Consider the following 25,612-nt stretch of genomic DNA (forward strand, 5'->3'; position numbering starts at 1 on the left):
TTTCTGTTCTTGTTTTTTTCTTAAAGAAAATTACCAGATAGTAAATTGCCATCTACAGGTAACTGTCAGACTTCTTCCCAATGTACTACAGTTCTCCAGTAGTTGGAAGCAATTATTCCTTAGGTCTAAGAGATGCGTATAAAGAATTTGGTTGAGTAATGAAAAACTTGTAAACTTAAATTGCAACAAAAGTTAATAGGAAAGTAGGAATGACCAAGAGTCCAGTATGTGGACAAATCTTTAGGTGCCCAGTAAAGTCGCAAGATTTGGTGTCTGAAAACAGATTCTGTGTATCTTAAATGCCACTGTATTACTGAATTTTAAAAAATAGTGAAGAGCTTTTCACTCTTCAAAGAGCTTGTGTTTAATGTGGGGAGTTAGTTAAATCAGGAACAGTGCTCTTTGCTAACTATCTCGTTGCTTAGTCCGTGAAGCTATTTTGATAAATATTTCCAAAAAATTCGTAGAAAGGGTGTTGTAGGTCATATTTAATTATTTTAAGCATTCATAGAACTCATCGGTTTAATATGTGGGACAAAATGGGTGGGTATCTTGGTGATAGAATAGTGAAGTGTAGACATCCTTGTAAATCGAAATCTGTTTTTAGTATTTTTCGTTTTTTAAGTGAAAGTACAAAATTTTCTGAAAAGCTGCAACTAGTAAAACATTTAGGTTTTAAAGACTCTGCATTCTCTGTAACAGGTGCTTACCTCTCCTGTTAAAACATAAGCAGCCACAGATAATTCATACGTGCATGCATTTACAAAGCAGGGAGGCTCTACTTGTCTTCAATGCCATAGTTGTATGAGTTAACCCAAAGTAAGTTCAGGAGGAAGCGATGGTGCACAGTTTGTGAGTTCTGAAAACGGCTCATGGAGAAGGCTGTCTTGAGGGCTTAGAGCCGAGTTTGTTGAGCCCTTTAATATTCAGAACTCTAATGGAGTCATTGTGGTTAATTAAAGTAAAAGCAAGCCTGTGAGGAGGGGGGTGGGAAGTAATGAAGTTAGAGGCTTGGCATCCCAGCTCTTTCCAACTGTAGTTGGTAGTAAAAGGATTGCAATGCAGAATGAGAAAGCCAGGGATGTTTTGAATAATACATCCTAAACTGATTGAAAAATTAAGCCAGGTCGTTTACTTCCTCAGAGCTTTTATTCTACCAGTACAAATTAAGTCCATACATCTTTTCCCAAAACTATTTATCATACTGTGTCTTTTATTGAGACTGGATAAAACATCCAGAATGCTTTTATGGAAGAACTGAAAGGTAAGGACCAGATGCTGTTTTCTGACTTCCTGGATGTCTGTGGCTCTTTGTGTGCTCACATCCACTCCAAACTGGACTTGCTCTTGCATGAAAACTATTAAGGGAGCCACTAGTTTCTATGTGGTGTCAAGGTTTGTATGTTCCTTAATGTATTCTGCAATCTATATTATTTATAAAGCTTCAAATCAGTTATAACTTTCACATCTTTGTGATTCTGACACAAGGCATAATTAAAAACCAACTTACTGAAAATGAGTTATTTGTTTCTGGGCAAGCTATTTTCATAAAATTACTTGAAGGGGCAAAAGAGGACTACATAAATTGGGAAAGGTTTTTTTCTTTGTAGTTGAACAAGTACCATTAAATTATTCAAGATAACATCACTTTTAGGTTAAATCACTTTGTTAAATGGCTTCATGGTAGCAATTTGGGTGTAAAAATAGAACAAATTTTGGAGGCATAAACACTAAAGATAAATTTTTATCAGTATTTATAAAGAAAAATCCTTTAGAATGTCATTCTCAAAATTTAAAGCTAACAATGTGAAAATATATAAGGAATAAAAAGATTTAATCTCAGTATGGGATAACTGTGAACAGTTCTCCTTATGCTCTGAAAGAACGTGAGTGGATAAGGATGTAACTCTTTGTAATGCCATATGAATCTGTGCCTTGTAGTCAACCTTGTAAAGCAATCTTTCATTTGCAGTGTGATGTATTGTGGGACTTTGCCTTCTGGATTTAGTAGCATTGTTTATTTGAGTGCACATTGTTTTGCAGGTGTAATGCTGGATGCTTCCAGTAGTGATCTTATATATGAGGACATTGAAGCTCTGATTTATCTAGGATTTTGTAGACAATGACAGGCCCCCAAACTGGCCTCATTAAAGCTACCTGAGGCACTATAAAAAAATGTTTTTGAGCTCTGCTTATTGGTCTTGGTTTATTACATCGATAGTGGAACAAATGGGAATAATTCCTGAAATGAACCAGGCACTTGGTTACCCCTGAGTCTTTAAGACTCCATTTTATTTATTTGCGGCATCTTTACCTCGTTTTAGAACACTGTTCTGTCTTAATTAAGTCTTAGGCAAATGAGATAGAATTGCATTGTGTTTCCATGTGAGACTCAAAGGCAGTGTTGGCAAGAAACTAGTTCCATCCAGTTTTACAGTGTTCTGACCAGCTGAGCATTCATTTAATTGTTCATACCTCATTCTGCTCAACAGAGCTGTTCTTACATTTGGCAAGTGCTGTTTCAATTGTTACTTCTCTCTGTACTGGGAGCCCTGTAAGGGCTTAGCTGTTACTTGTGGCACTGCCTCCTAGTGACTATTCCTTTTCTAAGCCTCAGAATACATAAATAGACATGGGAGTGTTGTCAGGGACACTGGTCAAGCTGATAATAAATGTTGAGAGCTGCTTCTAAGCCAGTGACAAAATAAACACATTGTTATCTACCACTTTTGTGGTACCTCTTCCAAATCATGTTGATGCAAAGATTTAATAAGTTCACTAAATTGTTTTAGTATTAGGATATAATGTCTGAGGGGGCATTCCTTTAAAGCTACTAAAATCATCGTTTTAAATAGATATAATTTAGTTTGATCATTTTTTTTTTCCATTTCTGTTTTTCAGTAAAATCGCTGTCTGTAGGTTGCATAATGGTAAGGGTGGGGGCAAACTAGACCTCACCAGCTGTGTTTCCTACGTTAGCTAACTGCCCATCTGCTACCAAGTCGCAGCAGCTGGGGGATGGAGGAGTTGAGAATTCAAGGATAGGACTTGTCTTCAAGACATCTTCCAAAGATGGAAAGTTGGCACATTAAACATTTAAAAGAATCCAGCATTTTAGGTCTTTCTGTATTTTGTGTGTTTTTCATATACTTAAATTGTTCTTCAGTTATTCTTTCTCGTTTTGTAGCACAGATAAAGAATTGCTATACAGAATTCCACTCTGTTATCCTACTCCAGTGTTCTTTATATGATATAACTTCTCTGCTCTTAATAGGGTAGTAGTAAACATCCTGGTCTTTTATCTCTGGTTTTTGTTTTATTTCTTTCAGAAATGAAACTAGTAATATGCCTCATGTGCAAAAGAAGCCCTCTTTTCCAAGTGGTACTCCCTTTCCCCCTTTTATTAAATGGATTTTTTTTCTCATACAATGTAATGTGAATACAGCTTCCCCACTACTCCTCCCAGTTCTTGCCAACTACCTCTTCCATTCAGATCGACTTCCCTTTCTGTCTTTCATTAAGAACGAACTGGCTTCCAAGAGATACCAACAAAGACAGCAAACTATCATGAGACAAAACAAAACCCACCACATCCAAGTTGGACAAGGCAAGCCAACAGAAAAATACAAGAGCCCCAAGAGAAGGCATAAGAATCAGAGATCCACTGGTTCACACAATCAGGAGTCCCATGAAAATAGTGCAAGTGGACCTGGTACAGACATGTAGGCCCCGTGCTTGCTGTTCCAGTCTCCCTAAATTCATACGAACTTTGCTCAGTTGTTTTAGAGGGCTTTGTTCTGGTATCCCCCATCCCTGCTGTCTCCCCTACTCCTGCTCCCCCTTCCATGAGGTTCACTGAGCTCTAAGGGGAGTGGTTTGATGGGAACATCTTGTTTAAAGCTGTGTGCCCCCTTTCTCTCCTCCTCCGTCCCTCCACTCTCTGTCTCTTCCTCCTCTCCCCTCCCACCCCTCTCTCTGAGTAATATCTGGCTGAAGGTTTTTGTATTTGCTCCCATCTGTTACAAGAGGAAGCTGCTCTGATGATGGCAGAGAAAGGCATGATCTAGGACTATAGCAGAATATTACTAGGAATCATGTCATTGTTACTTTTTGTTTTTATTTTTGTTTTTGTTGTTTTTTAACAGTAGTGTTTTCTTTTACTCTAGGGCTCTAGGCTCTGGGCTGTCATATCTTGTCTGGTTCTTGGTTAGCCAAGCAGTACTGGGTATGAGTTTTGTCTCATGGAGTGAGCCTTCTGTCAGATCAGACATTGGTTGGTTATCCCACAGGTTTGTGTCATTGTTGCCCTGGCATACTTCGCAGGCAGTACAGATTGTAGATCAAAGGTTTGGTGGTTGTGTTGGTGTTTGTATTACTCTTTGGTAGCCAGCAGGGTACATTGTTTTAGATACTATAACATGGGGGTGAAGATTCTATGTAGGCCCCAGATCAGCCTCTCCAAGTTCAATGAGTTGTAATAGTATGTTTTAGCAATGGGGCCTTACTGTCAGTCTATTAAGAGCAACCTACTGTCTTGGCAATAGTCTGGATAGTGTAGGAATTTCCACAGGACTCTGGCCAAAAACTCAATTGGATGAAACCCAGTCCAGTACTGAAAGCTTCATTTGTTGACAAGAGTTAAGAATTTCTAAGCCATTTATGGTGGCTTAGCAGGCCCATAACTCTGTCACTTGGGTGGTTAACTCAGAAAGATTACAGATTTGAGGCCAACCTGTGGGTTAAACTGCATCACAAGACCAAACCAAAAGAGGGAAGCATAGGAAAGGGACCTTAGGAAGAGGGGAGGATAGATTGGTTACAGAGTAGGAAGGGATAAGATAAGGTAGGCATTATAGTAATCGGAGCACTGCATACTCGTATAAAATTGTCAACAAATAAAACTATTAATAAAATGTTAAATGCTAAATGGGTTCTTTTAAAACACAGAAATGTTATGTTTTTATTTTAATATGAAGCTGCCTCAGATCGTCCACAGCATCTATGATTTATCTCATGCTCTGGCAGGGGTGTGACCTTGAAAGTTGAAGATAGTTTACATTTGGAGTTCTGGGAACTCTTGAAGAGGGAATATGAAGTCCAGAGCCTCAAGAGAGGTGGCAGGCGCTGATGCCCCTGCTGTGGCTGTTTGGATGCAGCTGGATGCTGTTTAAGTTGAAGGAATGGATTTACCTCAAGGAACTAGATACCCCGAAACATCAGGAAGTAGTCTAATAATATCCACATTTTCCCCCTTCTAACCTTCTTACTCTTCTACCTAGTGTTGGGGAGTTTTAAAGGGAATAAGGTAGTAGAGAAGGAGAATCCACAAAGTTGCTAAAAGTGTTTTTTTTTTTTTTTTTTTTGGATGGGACATATTTTAGCACGTACTAATATTAATCAGAATTAGTGATCAGAGAAGGAAACTTCTAAGACACATAAGGGAATCAGGAGAGATTTTAAGCATTATTTTCAGGTAGGCTACAGTGTCTAGGGCACATGTGAGTGATCTGGCTTTTGGTAGGAATGTGGACATATAATCTACATGAAAAAGATGTTAAAATGGGTTTTTGTTTGTTTTTGCTTTGTTAAGATGCAGGTAACTAGGTAGGCTTATTTGATTCCTGTAGAATTTCTCCAATCTCGTCAGCCAAGGAGCTTTGGGGAGAAACAATGAAACAGTGGTGGGAAAAGGGACAACAGTTGGGCCAGGGAAATAGCTAAGTGTTGATGGACAGAATAACAGTCTTCTTAAAGGTCATGTTCTTGAATTGAAAATGAAAACCGACAGCATGGCAGCGTGTTTTTCATTTAGTCATATTCAGAGTCTCAGAGCAGACAAAGCAGTTTAGGGTTTACTAGAGCTTAGGTTTAAGGACATAGCAGAGGAGGCTTATTTACTGACCACATTTACATGGAAGGGGTTTTAATGAATGGAGTTCAGTCTCATTAAGAAGATCACTGTGGATACAGGGAAAGGTGGACAAGGGAAAAGCAAATAGAATTAATGAGCCTTAGATAGAGTGAGCTCAATTGTCAAAGGACTTAAATTTGTGACTAGACAAGGTAAGGTGGAACATGGGCGGCATATTTACAAAGTGTGCTTGAAATTGAGAACGTCCAGAGATGGTTGTTATTGTTAAAGGCAAGCTATAGCACATGACCATGCAAGTGGAGAAAACAGCACTGGCAGAGATCTACCTTCTGCGTCCTAATCTCAGTTGGTTAAATTACAAGCTATTAAATCCATCCATGAAGGAAAATGGACTCTAAGTTAATAGGTTTCTCTCCAGGCTCAGGATTTAATGGCAAGATGGTATATGTGGCTGTAAAACCAAAATCAATCACATATGAAAATCCAGTTCCGCTAACTGGATCACAATCAAGACTGCAGCTGCGCAGTAGAAGCCCTGCACAGTTTCTAGGCAACAGATATAGCTTTGGTCCTTGGCTATAGCTAGGCAAAGATTCCTGTGTACACAGAACTCTGGATTTGGTCAGATACAGAAGCAGTCGTGAATGAGGTGCTTGCGGCAGAGGACCTGGGCTGTTGGTTAGGATTCCCAGGAACGTCTTAATTAGAGATCTTACTATGAAGAAGCTCTTCCCCTTCAGGGAAAAGAGGAAGACAGATGATTCTCACAGCCACTCCTCAGACCTGTCCATTAGCCTAGCCAGTACCATGCCCAGCCTGTCCACAGGTGGGGGATATCATCTTCGAGATAAGCCCTTAAAGAAACTCCATAAAGCTGCTTCAGTTGGCAATGTGCAGAAGCTGAAGGATTACCTCGAACGCAAGAAATACGACGTGAATGGGCGGGACAAAAGAAGCAGGTGACCAGAACCTAGGATCTACAGGAGTATTGGGAAGGACAAGCTGGGGCAGCTGACTGTTCCAATCACAGAGAAAGCATGTCAGAGATGCGCAATACTGGATGTCATTCTGCATTTTCCTGAGCAGAATCACCGTCTTTCACAAGCCCCTTAACTCATGAATGTTTGCTTGAGTATCGAGCCCTTCTTCCTCTCCTTTAATTCCTGCTTGCTCACATTATTTTCTCTCTTATTTTTGCTCTTTTGCTTCTTGGTGTGCGTTGTGCATGGCCAGGGTGAGGAAAGGCAATCATCAAGAAGGAAATTACTGTCTTTAAGACCTGGAGAAACCGAAATAAATAACATAGTTTTGTTTAAAGAAACTTGATAATTTTACATAATGCAACAAACTTCCCTGGCCAGACAATGATTGCTTTTCTTCTTTTGTGTTACATATTCAAGTTTTAAAATATATTTTTTATTTGTATGTGTGCCTGAGTTTATGTGCATCATGTCCTTGTTGAGGCCAGAAGAGAGCATTGGATCCCCTAGTTCTGGAGTTGTGAATAATGTAGCAAGCTTATTTACTTCATCACAACTTTCACACCCTGCCTAGTGGTTACATATATTTGCAACATTGGAAACGCCAAAATTACTTGATGGACAGAGAAATACACAATAGGGAGAGATGTCTTTGACACTGCCCTTTCTGTTGGAGATGTTTCTTAAGTTTTTTTTTGAATCAGGAAGAAAATCCCTTTCAATTTAGTAGAGCCAAATTTTCTTATTTGATTTTCAAGTCATTCATTTAGTCTTTTAAATTTATTAAGATAAAGTATAATTAGCATAATTTTCATTAAATATCAACAAAAACGAAACAAATATATTGATATTTAAACCTGCTTGTTCATGGTTGTAATAAATACCTGAGATGTACCTCTAACTTCATGTTTTATTGTATCGATATAGAACACCTTTGCATTTCGCCTGTGCTAACGGATATACAAACATTGTCTCTCTCTTAATTGAGAATCAATGCAAAATTAATGTCCAGGATAGTGAAAACAGAACCCCATTGATTAAGGTGTGTTCCATTTTCCTTCTTTTTAGTGGAGTGTGTTTAGGCATTTATCCTTGTTAAATTTTATTGGTTTTTATGCTTTAAATTATAACAATAAACATTAATTCATGTATCTGAAACAGGAAGTCATCCACTCATTTACTCTTCTTCCACTAGCAGGCAGCAGAGTGTCAACAGGAGAGTTGTGCTACTCTTCTTCTACACCATGGTGCAGATCCAAATCTGGGAGATATTTATGGTAATACTGCTCTCCATTATGCTGTTTATGGCCAAAATATCTCATTAGCCAATAAATTGCTTGACTACAAAGCCAATCTTGAAGCCAAAAATAAGGTGAGCATCTGTGAGAGGACATAGGCATTTTAGAAAGCTACTGAATATTCACTGCAGATAATTCATAGAGCAGAAACATATACTTTAATATATGAGTTTGCCAAACTGAATTGAGAGCAGAATAGGTTATCAAAATCTGCTAATTTCCTTCTTGTAAAGTGTTTGCATTTCATTGTAGACCTTAACCCTGATGTGCAAAGAAACATATTTATCAGTGATAATTTTCAAATGGTCATACCAGATAAGAATGTTTGAGTTCTTTATAAATTAGTATTAACATAAAATAGTAAACCTCATCTTTTAAAGTTGTTTTAACAACATAATCGCAAAAGAGTTGAATTAAAAATTAGTTATTATGCTAAAAATAGCCTAATTCTCCCTTTGAATTTTAGTGAATATAACTGAAAAATAATTATTAAAACAGCATCTTGCTACTTCATTTCAATGATATTCTGTGTATATGATAGTCTTGGAAGTTATTAAATAAACCTGTATAGACATAATTGCATATACATTTGAGATAATGATATGCAAAACTTATATAAATGATATTCTTGACTTGATCACTTTATACCTATGGTTTGCGTTAAGCCTCGAATACAATTTGTATTTAAAAATGTAGCACCTGGACCTTAATTTGTTTAAGACTATTTAAAGTCACATAATTTTAGGGATTGAAACCCTTTAAAAATTAAAATATGCATTCAAGAGTTTCTTATGAACATACTTTTAAAAGTATACTTAAAATTAAAAGCACACACCTAAAAGTTATTTAAATAATTATTTTGAAATAATATTTACAGGATGGCTACACCCCGCTTTTACTTGCTGTTGCTGAAAATAATGAAAATATGGTAAAATTCCTTCTGAAGAAAGGAGCCGATGTAAATGCATCAGATAAAAACCACAGGTATAGGTATAATTAGTGAAGCCAAATAGGATGTCACATAATTAGGATTTATTAATAAGAATATGTAAATATGAATATATTCATTTATAGATCTGTGATATTTTAACCACATGGTGTGAGTTAGGGAAAATTACATATACTTTTCAAATGTTCTTTTTTTTTTTTTTTTTTTATTAACTTGAGTATTTCTTATATACATTTCGAGTGTTATTCCCTTTCCCGGTTTCCGGGCAAACATCCCCCTCCCCCCTCCCCTTCCTTATGGGTGTTCCCCTCCCAACCCTCCCCACATTGCCGCACTCCCCCCATAGTCTAGTTCACTGGGGGTTCAGTCTTAGCAGGACCCAGGGCTTCCCCTTCCACTGGTGCTCTTACTAGGATATTCATTCCTACCTATGGGGTCAGAGTCCAGGGTCAGTCCATATAGTCTTTAGGTAGTGGCTTAGTCCCTGGAAGCTCTGGTTGCTTGACATTGTTGTACATATGGGGTCTCGAGCCCCTTCAAGCTCTTCCAGTTCTTTCTCTGATTCCTTCAATAGGGGACCTATTCTCAGTTCAGTGGTTTGCTGCTGGCATTCGCCTCTGTATTTGCTGTATTCTGGCTGTGTCTCTCAGGAGCGATCTACATCCGGCTCCTGTCGGTCTGCACTTCTTTGCTTCATCCATCTTGTCTAATTGGGTGGCTGTATATGTATGGGCCACATGTGGGGCAGGCTCTGAATGGGTGTTCCTTCAGTCTCTGTTTTAATCTTTGCCTCTCCCTTCCCTGCCAAGGGTATTCTTTTTCCTCATTTAAAGAAGGAGTGAAGCATTCACATTTTTTTTTTTATTAACTTGAGTATTTCTTATATACATTTCGAGTGTTATTCCCTTTCCCGGTTTCCAGGCAAACATCCCCCTCCCCCTCCCCTTCCTTATGGGTGTTCCCCTCCCAACCCTCCCCCCATTGCCGCCCTCCCCCCATAGACCAGTTCACTGGGGGTTCAGTCTTAGCAGGACCCAGGGCTTCCCCTTCCACTGGTGCTCTTACTAGGATATTCATTGCTACCTATGGGGTCAGAGTCCAGGGTCAGTCCATGTATAGTCTTTAGGTAGTGGCTTAGTCCCTGGAAGCTCTGGTTGCTTGGCATTGTTGTACTTTTGGAGTCTCGAGCCCCTTCAAGCTCTTCCAGTTCTTTCTCTGATTCCTTCAATAGGGGACCTATTCTCAGTTCAGTGGTTTGCTGCTGGCATTCGCCTCTGTATTTGCTGTATTCTGGCTGTGTCTCTCAGGAGCGATCTACATCCGGCTCCTGTCGGTCTGCACTTCTTTGCTTCATCCATCTTGTCTAATTGGGTGGCTGTATATGTATGGGCCACATGTGGGGCAGGCTCTGAATGGGTGTTCCTTCAGTCTCTGTTTTAATCTTTGCCTCTCCCTTCCCTGCCAAGGGTATTCTTTTTCCTCATTTAAAGAAGGAGTGAAGCATTCACATTTTGATCATCCGTCTTGAGTTTTGATTGTTCTAGGGATCTAGGGTAATTCAAGCATTTCGGCTAATAGCCACTTATCAATGAGTGCATAACATGTATCTCTTTCTGTGATTGGGTTAGCTCACTCAGGATGATATTTTCCAGTTCCAACCATTTGCCTACGAATTTCATAAACTCGTTGTTTTTGATAGCTGAGTAATATTCCATTGTGTAGATGTACCACATTTTCTGTATCCATTCCTCTGTTGAAGGGCATCTGGGTTCTTTCCAGCTTCTGGCTATTATAAATAAGGCTGCGATGAACATAGTGGAGCACGTGTCTCTTTTATAGGTTGAGGCATCTTTTCGGTATATGCCCAAGAGAGGTATAGCTGGATCCTCAGGCAGTTCAATGTCCAATTTTCTGAGGAACCTCCAGACTGATTTCCAGAATGGTTGTACCAGTCTGCAATCCCACCAACAATGGAGGAGTGTTCCTCTTTCTCCACATCCTCGCCAGCATCTGCTGTCACCTGAGTTTTTGATCTTAGCCATTCTCACTGGTGTGAGGTGAAATCTCAGGGTTGTTTTGATTTGCATTTCCCTTATGACTAAAGATGTTGAACATTTCTTTAGGTGTTTCTCAGCCATTCGGCATTCCTCAGCTGTGAATTCTTTGTTTAGCTCTGAACCCCATTTTTTAATAGGGTTATTTGTTTCCCTGCGGTCTAACTTCTTGAGTTCTTTGTATATTTTGGATATAAGGCCCCTATCTGTTGTAGGATTGGTAAAGATCTTTTCCCAATCTGTTGGTTGCCGTTTTGTCCTAACCACAGTGTCCTTTGCCTTACAGAAGCTTTGCAGTTTTATGAGATCCCATTTCTCGATTCTTGATCTTAGAGCATAAGTCATTGGTGTTTTGTTCAGGAAATTTTTTCCAGTGCCCATGTGTTCCAGATGCTTCCCTAGTTTTTCTTCTATTAGTTTGAGTGTGTCTGGTTTGATGTGGAGGTCCTTGATCCACTTGGACTTAAGCTTTGTACAGGGTGATAAGCATGGATCGATCTGCATTCTTCTACATGTTGCCCTCCAGTTGAACCAGCACCATTTGCTGAAAATGCTATCTTTTTTCCATTGGATGGTTTTGGCTCCTTTGTCAAAAATCAAGTGACCATAGGTGTGTGGGTTCATTTCTGGGTCTTCAATTCTATTCCATTGGTCTATCTGTCTGTCTCTGTACCAATACCATGCAGTTTTTATCACTATTGCTCTGTAATACTGCTTGAGTTCAGGGATAGTGATTCCCCCTGAAGTCCTTTTATTGTTGAGGATAGCTTTAGCTATCCTGGGTTTTTTGTTATTCCAGATGAATTTGCAAATTGTTCTGTCTAACTCTTTGAAGAATTGGATTGGTATTTTGATGGGGATTGCATTGAATCTGTAGGTTGCTTTTGGTAAAATGGCCATTTTTACTATATTAATCCTGCCAATCCATGAGCATGGGAGATCTTTCCATCTTCTGAGGTCTTCTTCAATTTCTTTCCTCAGTGTCTTGAAGTTCTTATTGTACAGATCTTTTACTTGCTTGGTTAAAGTCACACCGAGGTACTTTATATCATTTGGGTCTATTATGAAGGGTGTCGTTTCCCTAATTTCTTTCTCAGCTTGTTTCTCTTTTGTATAGAGGAAGGCAACTGATTTATTTGAGTTAATTTTATACCCAGCCACTTTGCTGAAGTTGTTTATCAGCTTTAGTAGTTCTCTGGTGGAACTTTTGGGATCACTTAAATATACTATCATATCATCTGCAAATAGTGATATTTTGACCTCTTCTTTTCCGATCTGTATCCCTTTGATCTCCTTTTGTTGTCTGATTGCTCTGGCTAGAACTTCAAGAACTATATTGAATAAGTAGGGAGAGAGTGGGCAGCCTTGTCTAGTCCCTGATTTTAGTGGGATTGCTTCAAGTTTCTCTCCATTTAGTTTAATGTTAGCAACTGGTTTGCTGTATATGGCTTTTACTATGTTTAGGTATGGGCCTTGAATTCCTATTCTTTCCAGGACTTTTATCATGAAGGGGTGTTGAATTTTGTCAAATGCTTTCTCAGCATCTAATGAAATGATCATGTGGTTCTGTTCTTTCAGTTTGTTTATGTAATGGATCACGTTGATGGTTTTCCGTATATTAAACCATCCCTGCACGCCTGGGATGAAGCCTACTTGATCATGGTGGATGATTGTTTTGATGTGCTCTTGAATTCGGTTTGCCAGAATTTTATTGAGTATTTTTGCGTCGATATTCATAAGGAAAATTGGTCTGAAGTTCTCTTTCTTTGTTGTGTCTTTGTGTGATTTAGGTATAAGAGTAATTGTGGCTTCGTAGAAGGAATTCGGTAGTGCTCCATCTGTTTCAATTTTGTGGAATAGTTTGGATAATATTGGTATGAGGTCTTCTATGAAGGTTTGATAGAATTCTGCACTAAACCCGTCTGGACCTGGGCTCTTTTTGGTTGGGAGACCTTTAATGACTGCTTCTATTTCCTTAGGAGTTATGGGGTTGTTTAACTGGTTTATCTGTTCCTGATTTAACTTCGATACCTGGTATCTGTCTAGGAAATTGTCCATTTCCTGAAGATTTTCAAATTTTGTTGAATATAGGTTTTTATAGTAAGATCTGGTGATTTTTTGAATTTCCTCTGAATCTGTAGTTATGTCTCCCTTTTCATTTCTGATTTTGTTAATTTGGACGCACTCTCTGTGTCCTCTCGTTAGTCTGGCTAAGGGTTTATCTATCTTGTTGATTTTCTCAAAGAACCAACTTTTGGTTCTGTTGATTCTTTCTATGGTCCTTTTTGTTTCTACTTGGTTGATTTCAGCTCTGAGTTTGATATTTCCTGCCTTCTACTCCTCCTGGGTGTCTTTGCTTCTTTTTGTTCTACAGCTTTTAGGTGTGCTGTCAAGCTGCTGACATATGCTCTTTCCTGTTTCTTTCTGCAGGCACTCAGCGCTATGAGTTTTCCTCTTAGCACAGCTTTCATTGTGTCCCATAAGTTTGAGTATGTTGTATCTTCATTTTCATTAAATTCTAAAAAGTTTTTAATTTCTTTATTTCTTCCTTGACCAGGTTATCATTGAGTAGAGCATTGTTCAATTTCCACATATATGTGGGCATTCTTCCCTTATTGTTATTGAAGACCAGTTTTAGGCCGTGGTGGTCCGATAGCACGCATGGGATTATTTCTATCTTTCTGTACCTGTTGAGGCCCGTTTTTTGACCAATTATATGGTCAATTTTGGAGAAAGTACCATGAGGAGCTGAGAAGAAGGTATATCCTTTTGCTTTAGGATAGAATGTTCTATAAATATCCGTTAAGTCCATTTGGCTCATGACTTCTCTTAGTCTGTCTACATCTCTGTTTAATTTCTGTTTCCATGATCTGTCCATTGATGAGAGTGGGGTGTTGAAATCTCCCACTATTATTGTGTGAGGTGCAATGTGTGTTTTGAGCTTTAGTAAGGTTTCTTTTACGTATGTAGGTGCCCTTGTATTTGGGGCATAGATATTTAGGATTGAGAGTTCATCTTGGTGGATTTTTCCTTTGATGAATATGAAGTGTCCTTCCTTATCTTTTTTGATGACTTTTAGTTGGAAATTGATTTTATTTGATATTAGAATGGCTACTCCAGCTTGCTTCTTCTGACCATTTGCTTGGAAAGTTGTTTTCCAGCCTTTCACTCTGAGGTAGTGTCTGTCTTTGTCTCTGAGGTGTGTTTCCTGTAGGCAGCAGAATGCAGGGTCCTCGTTGTGTATCCAGTCTGTTAATCTATGTCTTTTTATTGGGGAGTTGAGGCCATTGATGTTGAGAGATATTAAGGAATAGTGATTATTGTTTCCCTTTATATTCATATTTGGATGTGAGGTTATGTTTGTGTGCTTTCATTCTCTTTGTTTTGTTGCCAAGACGATTAGTTTCTTGCTTCTTCTAGGGTATAGCTTGCCTCCTTATGTTGGGCTTTACCCTTTATTATCCTTTGTAGTGCTGGATTTGTAGAAAGATATTGTGTAAATTTGGTTTTGTCATGGAATATCTTGGTTTCTCCATCAATGTTAATTGAGAGTTTTGCTGGATACAGTAACCTGGGCTGGCATTTGTGTTCTCTTAGGGTCTGTATGACATCAGTCCAGGATCTTCTGGCCTTCATAGTTTCTGGCGAGAAGTCTGGTGTGATTCTGATAGGTCTCCCTTTATATGTTACTTGACCTTTTTCCCTTACTGCTTTTAATATTCTTTCTTTATTTTGTGCGTTTGGTGTTTTTACAATTATGTGACGGGAGGTGTTTCTTTTCTGGTCCAATCTATTTGCAGTTCTGTAGGCTTCTTGTATGTCTATGGGTATCTCTTTTTTTAGGTTAGGAAAGTTTTCTTCTATGATTTTGTTGAAGATATTTACTGGTCCTTTGAGCTGGGAGTCTTCACTCTCTTCTCTACCTATTATCCTTAGGTTTGATCTTCTCATTGAGTCCTGGATTTCCTGTATGTTTTGGACCAGTAGCTTTTTCCGCTTTACATTATCTTTGACAGTTGAGTCAATGATTTCTATGGAATCTTCTGCTCCTGAGATTCTCTCTTCCATCTCTTGTATTCTGTTGGTGAAGCTTGTATCTACAGCTCCTTGTCTCTTCTTTTGGTTTTCTATATCCAGGGTTGTTTCCATGTGTTCTTTCTTGATTGCTTCTATTTCCATTTTTAATTCCTTCAACTGTTTGATTGTGTTTTCCTGGAATTCTTTCAGGGATTTTTGCGATTCCTCTCTGTAGGCTTCTACTTGTTTATTAATGTTTTCCTGTGTTTCCCTAAGTGTGTTCATGTCTTTCTTGAAGTCCTCCAGCATCATGATCAAATATGATTTTGAAACTAGATCTTGCTTTTCTGGTGTGTTTGGATATTCCATGTTTGTTTTGGTGGGAGAATTGGGCTCCGATGATGGCATGTAGTCTTGGTTTCTGTTGCTTGGGTTCCTGCGCTTGCCTCTCGCCATCAGATTATCTCTAGTGTTACTTTTTTCTGCTATTTCTGACAGTGGCTAGACTGTCCTATAAGCCTGTGTGTCAGGAGTGCTGTAGACCTGTTTTCCTCTCTTTCAGTCAGTTATGGGGACAGTGTGTTCTGCTTTTGGGCGTGTAGTTTTTCCTCTCTACAGGTCTTCAGCTGTTCCTGTGGGCCTGTGTCTTGATTTCACCAGGCAACTTTCTTGCAGCAGAAAATTTCGTCTTACCTGTGGTCCTGAGGCTCAAGTTCGCTCGTGGGGTGCTGCCCAGGGGCTCTCTGCAGCGGCAGCAACCAGGAAGACCTGTGCTGCCCCTTCCGGGAGCTTCAGTGCACCAGGGTTCCAGATGGTCTTTGGCTTTTTCCTCTGGCGTCCGAGATGTGTGTGCAGGGAGCAGTCTCTTCTGGTTTCCCAGGCTTGTCTGCCTCTCTGAAGGTTTAGCTCTCCCTCCCATGGGATTTGGGTGCAGAGAACTGTTTATCCGGGCTGTTTCTTTCAGGTTCTGGCGGTGTCTCAGGCAGGTGTCCTGCTGCTCCTGGGCCCTCCCCCACGGGAGCCCAGAGGCCTTATACAGTTTCCTCTTGGGCCAGGGATGTGGGCAGGGGTGAGCAGAGTTGGTGGTCTCTTCCGCTCTGCAGCCTCAGGAGTGCCCACCTGACCAGGAGGTTGGGTCTCTCTCTCACCGGGTCTGGGAGCAGAGAGCTGCTGCGGGCCGGGATCCGCGGGTCCAAATGTTCTTTTTTTAATCTGTAAAATCAAATTGCTTAATCACATATGTGTACCTTTAAGTTATTATCTTCATTTATAATAACTTTTGAATCTTACGTTGAAGCCAGTGCTGGAGTTAGTGGGAGAGAGAAACTAGGGTACCCAATAGTCCTCCCTGTGGAGATTTGAGGCATCTTGAGAGCAGGAAGCTTCCAGAAGGCAGAGTTTGAAAACCACTGAGTCAGCTGCTTCCTAGTTGAGTGCACGTGTTTAGGTACCTTCCTATGGTCTCTCATTGCTGTGCAGTTTTGAGCAGACCAGTCCAATGTTTTCCATTTTTCTCCATGACTCCCTTAGGGGTAGAGCACCTATGTTTGAGTGGTAAGTTGAGATGAATAAATTTGTTAATGGCTTGCTCCAGAACAGCCATCATGATTGCTCTGATTGTTGAACCAACAAATTCTGTAAAACTTCTTCTTCAGCAAGATGCAGACCTAGCTTGTGAAGATATTTATGGATTTACAGCTGAGGAATATGCTTCATTTAATGGCTTTACTATGTAAGTGACACTTTCAGAATTTTAATAACTATATGAGTATGATTTTGAGATACACAGAGTTTCCCAAAGTGCAACTTTTATAGGCTAATAAAAAGGGGATAATATACAAGCACAAACACTGGAATTCCCAGGGAGTCTTCACCTCTTCCATATATAGAATGAACATGAGTTATCTGTTAGATGAATGACAGTTAGCACGGCAGTGGCATGGTAATGTCGAATATACCAGAACAATGTTCTGGTGCCCACCTTCATTTAACTAGAAGATTTGAAGAACAGATGATGGATCTACTCATCCCTTTCATTATTTTCATTATTAATAACATACAGGATGTATGTTATGAGTAGTTATCACTACCATTTTACTATATACTTCACTTTAATGTTTCAGAATTCTGAAGTATATTCTCATTATATTTCTAAGACAAAGAAGTCCATGTATAAACATGTATAATTCTGATTTCTCATAGTCAATGAGAAAATAAGATACAACACACTAAAATTTAATGTATAGATAATTCGTTAACTATAGCTCTAAACTAATGCACTTTTAATTATTTGTTTTAGAGGAAATTTTAAATTACACATGCTTTGTCTGTCTCTCTGTTTTCTATGCACCTCATGGTAATCTCAAACTCTCTTTGTACTCCAAGCTGGTTTTGGGTTAGTGGTCCTCCCTGCACATTCTTCCCAGTGCTAGGCTATAGGATATGTTGTGTATTAAAGCTTCAATGTCATTTTTCCTCATGTGACTGTATAATTATTTGGAAATCAGGCCATTAAATGGGTGATTATGGTAAAATAAATCCAGTAGACCAGGCCCTAATTCAATCTCATGGCTTTAAACAAAAAAGAGCCTAAGACACAAGGTAAAATACAAAAGGAGGATGGTACACAGGGGTCAAGTGATGTGAAGACTCAACAAGAGGACAGGTATCCACAGGCAAGGGGAGTCAGGGGACAGAACTTCTCTTGCCTCTCAGTAGGAACCAACACCTTAATCTTGACCTTCTAGCCTTCAACTGAAACAAAGAAATAAAGAAACAAACACAAACAAACCAAAGCAAAACCTCCTGTTGTAGTCACATGGCTGATGCTTTGTTATGGCAGTCCAATCAAATGAATCCAGTAACAACGACATACAGCCACCCTTTCCCCCGTATGTTCTGAGTGATTTTATTATTCTCACAGATGACTTTTGGACCACAGTTTCTCCTTCACACCTCTCCTTTTGGATCTCTCCTCTCCCTTCAGATCAATCCTTTGTTTCCTTTCCAAAAGCCTAAAAAGATACAGTTATACTCGGTATAAACCGTCATATTGGAGCTGTATGTGGTCACTCAGTAGGAGAAAAGGGTCCCAAAAGCAGGTAAAAGAGTCAGAGACAGCTTCAGCTCCCACCATTAGCAGTCTCAGAAGAGCACCAAGCCACACCATCATAAGGTACAAGTGCAGAACCTATCTCAGACCCAAAGAGGTTCCATATGTGTGACTTCAATTTCTGTGAGCCCTTATGAGCCCTGCTTAGTTGATTCTATGGGCCATGTTCTCATAGTATCCTTGATCCTTCTGGCTCCTAGAGTCCTTCCTCTTCATCTTCTGAAGCATTCCCCTGGTTCCTGGCCATCCATGCAGTTACAGGCATTCAGTCCCTCAAAGTCAATATGACAGTTTCTCAGAAAACTGGGAATCAATCTACCTCCAGACACAGCTATACACTCTTTAGCATATATCCAAAGGATGCTCCTTCCCATTTTCCAGGCAGGAAAGATTGTAGGTTTTGTGGTTAGGTTGGTATCTCAGTCCCATGGCTAGGAAACTTGCCTGGTTATAGAAGATGACCAGTTCAGGCTCTATATCCCTCACTGCTAGGGGACTTTTGTAGAATTAGTTTCATAGATTCCAGAGACTTTTCACTTCACTTGGTTTCTACCTTGCCCCCAAATACTCCCTGCCAAAACAGTCATCTCTCCTAGTCCTATCTTCCTCTATCTCTCCCACCCCTACCTGATTCCTCCTGTTCCCATCCCCATCAACCCCCAAAATCTATTCTATTTTCTTTTCCCAGGGAGATCATGAGTCATTCTCCCATCCTTAGGAGTTAACCTTATTACTTAGCCAGGAATACACAATGGAAAAAAAAAAAGCAAGCATCTTCAACAAATTTGAGAGGTTGAGCAATGGAATAAAATCAAAGACCCAGAAATAAATATATATACTTATGGATACCTGACTTTTGATTAACAAATGGTTCTGGTCTAACTGGATAAGAATGTAGACAAATGCAAATAGATTCATATCTATCACCCTGAATGTCCAATAAATGTGTACATACCATGTTTGTCTTTCTGAGTCTGGGTTCCCTTACTCAGGGTAATATTTTCTATTTCCATCCATTTGTCAGCAAATTTCATGATGTCATTGTTTTTTTTAAACAGCTTAGCAATACTACATCATGTAAATACACCACGTTTTCTTTATCCATTCTTATGTTGAGGGACTTCTAGGTCATTTCCAGTTTCTAGCTATTAAGAATAATGCTGCCTGTAATGAACATTAATTGAGCAAGTGTTCTTGTGGTAGGATGGAGTGTCCTTTGGGAACATGCCAAAGAGTGACATAGCTAGGTCTTGAGGTAGATGAATTCCCAGTTTTATGATAAGCCACCATATCGATTTCCATAGTGGCTGTACAAAATTGCCCCTCACAATCAATGGAGGAGTGTTCCCCTTGTTTCACACTCATGCCAGCATGAGCTGTCACTTGTGTTTATATCTTAACAATTTTGACAGATGTAAGATGAAATCTCAGAGTTGTTTTGCTGTGCATTTCCCCAATGGCTAAGGATGCTGAATATTTCTTTTAAGAGTTTTTCAACCATTTGCGATTCCTCTGTTGAGAATTCTCTGTAGAAAAATGCACCCCATTTTATAAATTGTGTTATTTGGTTTGTTGGTGTCTAGTTTCTTGAATCCTTTATATGCTTTAGATATAAGTTCTCTGTTGGGATGTGGGATTGATGAAAATCTCTTATACTTCTTTAGGCTACCATTTTGTCCTTTTAACAGTATCCTTTACCTTACAGAAGATTCTTAGGTTCATGGGTCCAATTTATTGATTGATGTTCTTAGTGTCTGTGCTATCAGTGTTTTGTTTGGGAAGTTTTCTCCTGTGTCAATGAATTCAAGGCTGTTCCCTACCTTTTCTTCCACCAGGGTTAGTGTATCTGGTTTTATGTTGAAGTCTTTGATCTACTTGGACACGTGCTTTATGCAGGGTGATAGATGAATCTATTTGCATTCGTCTACATTCATATTCAGTTAGACCAGAACCATTTGTTGAAGATGCTTGCTTTCTTTGTTTCTTTTCCATTGTGTATTCCTGGTTTGTTAATCAAAAGTCAGGTATCCATAAGTATATATATTTATGTCTGGGTCTTTGATTTTATTCCATTGCTCAACCTATCTGTTTTTTGTTTTTTGTTTTTTGTTTTTTGTTTTTTTTGGAGCTGGGGACCGAACCCAGGGCCTTGTGCTTGCTAGGCAAGCGCTCTACCACTGAGCTAAATCCCCAACCCCCTATCTGTTTTTATAACAATAACTAAAGATCTGTAGTATAGTTTGACACCAAGGATGGTGATACTTCCAGATGTTTTTTTTTATTATTATTAACTTGAGTATTTCTTATTTACATTTCGAGTGTTATTCCCTTTCCAGGTTTCCAGGCAAACATCCCCCTAATCCCTCCCTCTCCCCTTCTTTATGGGTGTTCCCCTCCCCATCTTCCCCCCATTGCCCCAACAATCACGTTCACTGGGGGGTCAGTCTTAGCAAGACCAAGGGCTTCCCCTTCCACTGGTGATCTTACTAGAATATTCATTGCTACCTAGGAGGTCAGAGTACAGGGTCAGTCCATGTATAGTCCTTAGGTAGTGGCTTAGTCCCTGGAAGTTCTGGTTGCTTGGCATTGTTGTTCATAAGGGGGTCTCGAGCTCCTTCAAGCTCTTCGAGTTCTTTCTCTGATTCCTTCAACGGGGGTCCCATTCTCAGTTCAGTGGTTTGCTGCTGGCATTCGCCTTTGTATTTGCTGTATTCTGGCGTCTCTCAGGAGCGATCTACATCCGGCTCCTGTCGGCCTGCACTTCTTTGCTTCATCCATCTAGTTTAATCCAGATGTTCTTTTATTGTACAGATTTGTTTTAGCTTTCCTGTGTGTTTTGATTTTCCATATGAAGATGAGATTTGTCTTTTCAAGGTCTGTAAAAAAATCTGTTGGAAGTTTGATGGGAATTACATGGACTCTGTAGATTGCTTTGGAAGGATAGCAAATTTTATTATGTTAATACTACCAATCCAGGTGCATTAGAGATCTTTCCATCTTTTGATATATTCTTCAATTTCTTTCTTCAAAGGCTTGATATTTTTTATCATACAAGTCTTTTTGGGTAAAGTTTCCCCAAGATATTTTATATTATTTATGGCTATTGTGAAAGGTGATGCTTTCCTCATTTTTTCTCATCTGGTTTATCATTTGTATATAGGAGGACTACTGATTTTCTTTTTTGAGTTAATGTTGTATCTAGTCAATAAAAGTGTTTATCAGTTGTAGGATTTCCCTGGTAGAATTTTTGTGGTTACTTATGTATACTATCATATCATCTGTAAATGATACTTTGACTTCTTTCTTTTTAATTTGTATCTCCTTGATCAACTTCAGCTGTCTTGTTGCTATATCTAGAATTTTAAGTACCATATTGAATAGATATGGAGAGAGTGGTCAACCTCTTCTTGTTCCTGATTTTAATGCAATTGCTTTGCATTTCTTTCTGTTTAATTTGATATTGGCTAAAGGCTTGTAAATTGCCTTTGATATGCTTAAATGTGTCTTATCTCTCCAAGGATTTCATTATGAAAGTGTGTTAGATTTTTGTCAAAGACTTTTTCATCATCTACTTAAATAATAATTTGGTTGTTTCTTTTGTTTATATGGCGGATTAGATTGGGTGAGTTTTATATGTTGAACCATACTGCATTTCTGGAAGGAAGTCTGCTTAATCATGGTGGATGATCTTGATGTGTTCTTTGCAAATATTTTATTCAGTATTTTTTGTATTAGTGTTCATGAGGGAAATTTGTAATTCTCTTGCTTTGTTGAATCTTTGTGTGGTTTGGGTGTCTGGGTGGGTGACTGTGGCCTTAGAAAATGAATTTGGCAGTGTTCTTTTTGTTTCTATTTTGTGGAATAATTTGAGGAGAATTGGCGTTAGGTTTTCTTTTAAAGTTTGGCAGAATTCTGAACATCTTGTTCCTAGGATTTTTGGGTTGTGAGATTTTTGACTGATTCTATTTTCATAGGGGTTATAGGACTATTTACAGTTTATCTAATCTTGATTTAACTTTGGTAAATAGTATATATCAAGGAAATTCTTTATTCCTTCCAGATTTTTCTAATTTTGTGGAGTACAGGCTTTTGAAGTAAGACTTAATGATTTTTATGGATTTCCTCAGTGTCTGTTGCTATTTCCCGTTTTCTGATTTTGTTGTTTTAGACATTGTCTCTGTCTTTTAGTTAGTTTGGATAAGAGTTTGTCTAGCTTGCTGATTTTCCTGGAGAGCCAAATTTTTTGTTTCATTGACTCTTTGTAGTATTCTCTTTGTTCCTATTTTATTGCTTTTAGTCTCAATTTGATTGTTTCTTGCCATGCACTCCTCTTGAATGATGTTGCTTCTTTTGGTTCTAGAGCTTTTAGGTATGGTGTTAAGTTACTAGTATGAGGTCTCACTATTTTTTATGTAGGTAGTTAGTGCTATGAGTTTTCCTCTTAGCAGTCCTTTCATCATGTCCCATAAGTTTGGGTTTGTTGTACACTAATTTTCATTGAATTGTAGAAAGGCTTTTCTTCTTTATGTTTTTCTCTACCACCTTTTTTCATTCAGTAGAGAGTTGTTCAATTTCTATGAGATTGTAAGCTTTCTGTTAGTTCTGTAGTTGACATCCAGCTTTAATCCATGGTGTTCTGAGATGATTTCAGGGATTTTATCAGTATTACCTTATATATTGAGACTTGCTCTGTAATTGAGTTTGTAGTAAATTTTGGAGAAAGTTCTATGAGGTGAAAGGAGGCATATTCTTTTGTGTTTGAGTGAAATGTTCCGTAGATATCTGTTAGCTCTATTTGTTTCCTAATGTCTATTATCTCCAGTATTTCACTGTTTAGTTTTTGTCTGGATGACCTGTCCATTTATGAGAATGGGATACTAAAGTTTCTCACTAAGAATGTGTATTTAAGCTTTAAATATGTTTCATTTTCTTTTACAAATGTGGATGCCCATTTATTTAAGGCATTGATGCTAAGAATTTAAAGGTCATCTTGGTCAATCTTTCCTTTGATGAGTGTGAAGTGTCATTCCCTATCTCTTTTGGTTTGGTGTCTATTTTGTTAGATATTAAAATGGTTGCAGCAGACTGCTACTTATGTCCGTTTGCTTGGAAAATCTTTCCCCAGCCCTTTACTCTGAGGTAATATTTCTCTTTGAGGTTTGTTTCTTGTATGCAGTAGATACATGGGTCGTGTTTTCACATCCATTCTATTAGTCTGTGTCTTTTTTTTTTTTTTTTGGGAAATTGAGTCCATTAATATTTAGAGATGTCAATGAACAATGATTGCTAATTCCTGTTATTTTCTTGTTGTTGCTGTTGGTAGTGTGTGTGTGTGTGTGTGTGTGTGTGTGTGTGTGTATTTCATAATAGCTAGTTTCTTACATTTATTGTGACTGAAAAGTCTTCCTGGTTATAGTAGTCTGGGCTGGCATCTGTGGTCCCTTAGAGTCTATAGGACATCTGGTAAGTCTCTTCTAACTTTCAGAGTCTCTGTTGAAAATGTGGGTATAATTCTAATAATAATAATTTTATATGTCACTTGGCCTGTTTCTTTTGCAGCTTTTCATATTCTTTCTTTGTTCTGTATATTTAATGTTTTGACTTTCTTTTCTAATTCAATTTATTTGGTGTTCTGTGAACTTCTTGTACTTTTGTAGACAGTCTTTCTTTAGGTTAGGAACATTTTCTAATACAATTTTATTGAAAATATTTTCTGAGCTTTCCTCCTCCTCCCCTTCCTCCCCATCCCCCTCATACTTCTCCTCCTTTTCCATTCCTATTATTTTTAGGTCTGTTCTTTCCATAGTATTCCAGATTTCCTTGATGTTTTATGTCAGAAACTGTTTTAGGTTTAACATTTTTCTTGACTATTGTATCGTATCCTCTATACCTGAGAGACTCTCTTCCAACTCTAATATTCTTCTGGTAATGCTTGCATATGTAGTTGCTATTTGTTTAATAGATTTTCCATTTCCAGGATCCTCCCACTTTGTGTTTTCTTTAATGATTTTCATTTCCATTTTCAGGTTAAAATGGTTTTACTTAATATTTTTTGCCTGCCTGCTGATAATTTCTTGGCTTTCTTTAAGGGATTATTCATTTCCTCTTTAAGGCTGACTATTACCTTCTTGAAATGGTCTTGGTTTAAGACCATTTTTTCTTGTGTATCTGCTGTGTTGGAATATTCAGAGCTTGCTGTAGTAAGATAGCTGAACTCTGGTGGTGCTGTATTGTCTTGGAAGTTTTTGATTGTGTTCTTATGTTGATCTCTAGGTGACTGAGTTTGGGGTAATTAATTATAGGTTTCGGTACTGATTTCTGACGTTGTCTTTGTTAGATGGATGTTGTTTTTGCCCCTTGGTTTTTGTTTCTTCCCTGGTCTTTTGACTGTAGTGGCCTACAGTTCTGGTAACCAGTAATTCCTCTGGGCCTCTAGGGAGCTTCTACCACCCCTGCCTGTCCTCTGGGTTTCTGGAGTTCTGGGAATTGGTATGGCTTCTAGTAGAACAGGAGCTGTATGCTGGGCTATGGTGATGAGAGGTGGGAGATTTTAAGGGAAGGCTGGGAGGCTCTGAGCCTATGAGTGATTTTTAAAGATATATTTGCAACAGGGATGGCAGAGAGGTGGAGCACATGAAATGAAGTGGTGCCTATTAACATGGAGACTTGAGAGGGAAATGTAAGGGGAAACTCTGGAGAGGGAATAAATTTAATAATTACTAGAATTTTTATGAATTTCACAATTTATGTATATTCTCTTATGTCTAGGTATCATCAGTTAATTGCCAATAATGAGAAAAAGAAGAAAACTGAGCAAACAGCTCACTGAGCAGTTTTTCTTGTCACTTTATATTTTCTTTCAAGAAGGGAAGCAGCCTTTTCCTTTCAAAGCAGTACCTAACTATGGAATTAAAATTTTCCTCTCTTTTAAAATCATAAATCATGTTGAAGATCTTCATTAACATTTTCTGATAACCCATTTAATAAAAATTAAAAATTCTATGATGAAATTCTATGGTCTATGGTCTTTTGAATTGTTGAACAGCAAACTTTTTGCATTTATACAAAATGTTTGGAAGATATAAAAATACCATAAAATGTTAGTTTATTAGACAGATATTTTTGAATAAACACTGTTGGCAAGTAATGTAATAAAGTCATGAAGTAAGATTAAAAATTAAGAAATAGAGGAAGTGAATTTACCTGTATGTACAAAAATGATTTTGGTATTCATTTCAAAAGTAAATATAGATATTTAGGTCTGTAAATCACACACATATACAGACACACACATCTCTCTCTCTCTCTCTCTGTGTATATATTTATCTAA

The 25,612-nt window shown here is 38.4% G+C and overlaps 1 protein-coding gene across 6 annotated transcripts; it reads left to right on the forward strand.

The window, feature by feature from the left end:
- Nucleotides 1-6,411: 6,411 nt before the first annotated feature.
- Ankrd7 (ankyrin repeat domain 7) lies at nt 6,412-25,292 on the forward strand. Of its 6 annotated transcripts, none has more exons than XR_015685788.1 (6): nt 6,412-6,831; nt 7,780-7,894; nt 8,048-8,224; nt 9,028-9,134; nt 16,826-16,902; nt 25,051-25,292. XR_015685788.1 is itself a non-coding variant. In XM_087659009.1 (6 exons), the coding sequence occupies exons 1-6, from the start codon at nt 6,590-6,592 to the stop codon at nt 25,109-25,111; spliced, it is 837 nt and encodes a 278-aa protein (XP_087515135.1). In that variant the 5' UTR covers nt 6,425-6,589; the 3' UTR covers nt 25,112-25,292. The 6 variants fall into 6 exon arrangements, 4 of the variants coding, with proteins under 4 accessions (XP_087515136.1, XP_087515135.1, XP_087515137.1 ...); XM_087659009.1 differs by having other exon boundaries at nt 6,425-6,831; nt 8,051-8,224; nt 16,765-16,902; XR_015685789.1 differs by having other exon boundaries at nt 6,438-6,831; nt 8,051-8,224.
- Nucleotides 25,293-25,612: the final 320 nt, after the last annotated feature.

Source organism: Rattus norvegicus, chromosome 4, assembly GCF_021556685.1.
Source record: "Rattus norvegicus strain SHRSP/BbbUtx chromosome 4, alternate assembly SHRSP_T2T, whole genome shotgun sequence".
Taxonomy (NCBI): domain Eukaryota; kingdom Metazoa; phylum Chordata; class Mammalia; order Rodentia; family Muridae; genus Rattus; species Rattus norvegicus.

What these genes read in the sequence shown, in the direction of transcription:
- Ankrd7 (NM_001192012.2), top strand. Translation starts at nt 6,590, where the DNA reads ATGAAGAAGCTCTTCCCCTTCAGGGAAAAGAGGAAGACAGATGATTCT. An exon ending in GGGCGGGACAAAAGAAGCAG is followed by an intron (nt 6,832 to 7,779) that starts GTGACCAGAACC and finishes GTATCGATATAG; the next exon opens with AACACCTTTGCATTTCGCCT. An exon ending in TCATTTAATGGCTTTACTAT is followed by an intron (nt 16,903 to 25,050) that starts GTAAGTGACACT and finishes TCTTATGTCTAG; the next exon opens with GTATCATCAGTTAATTGCCA.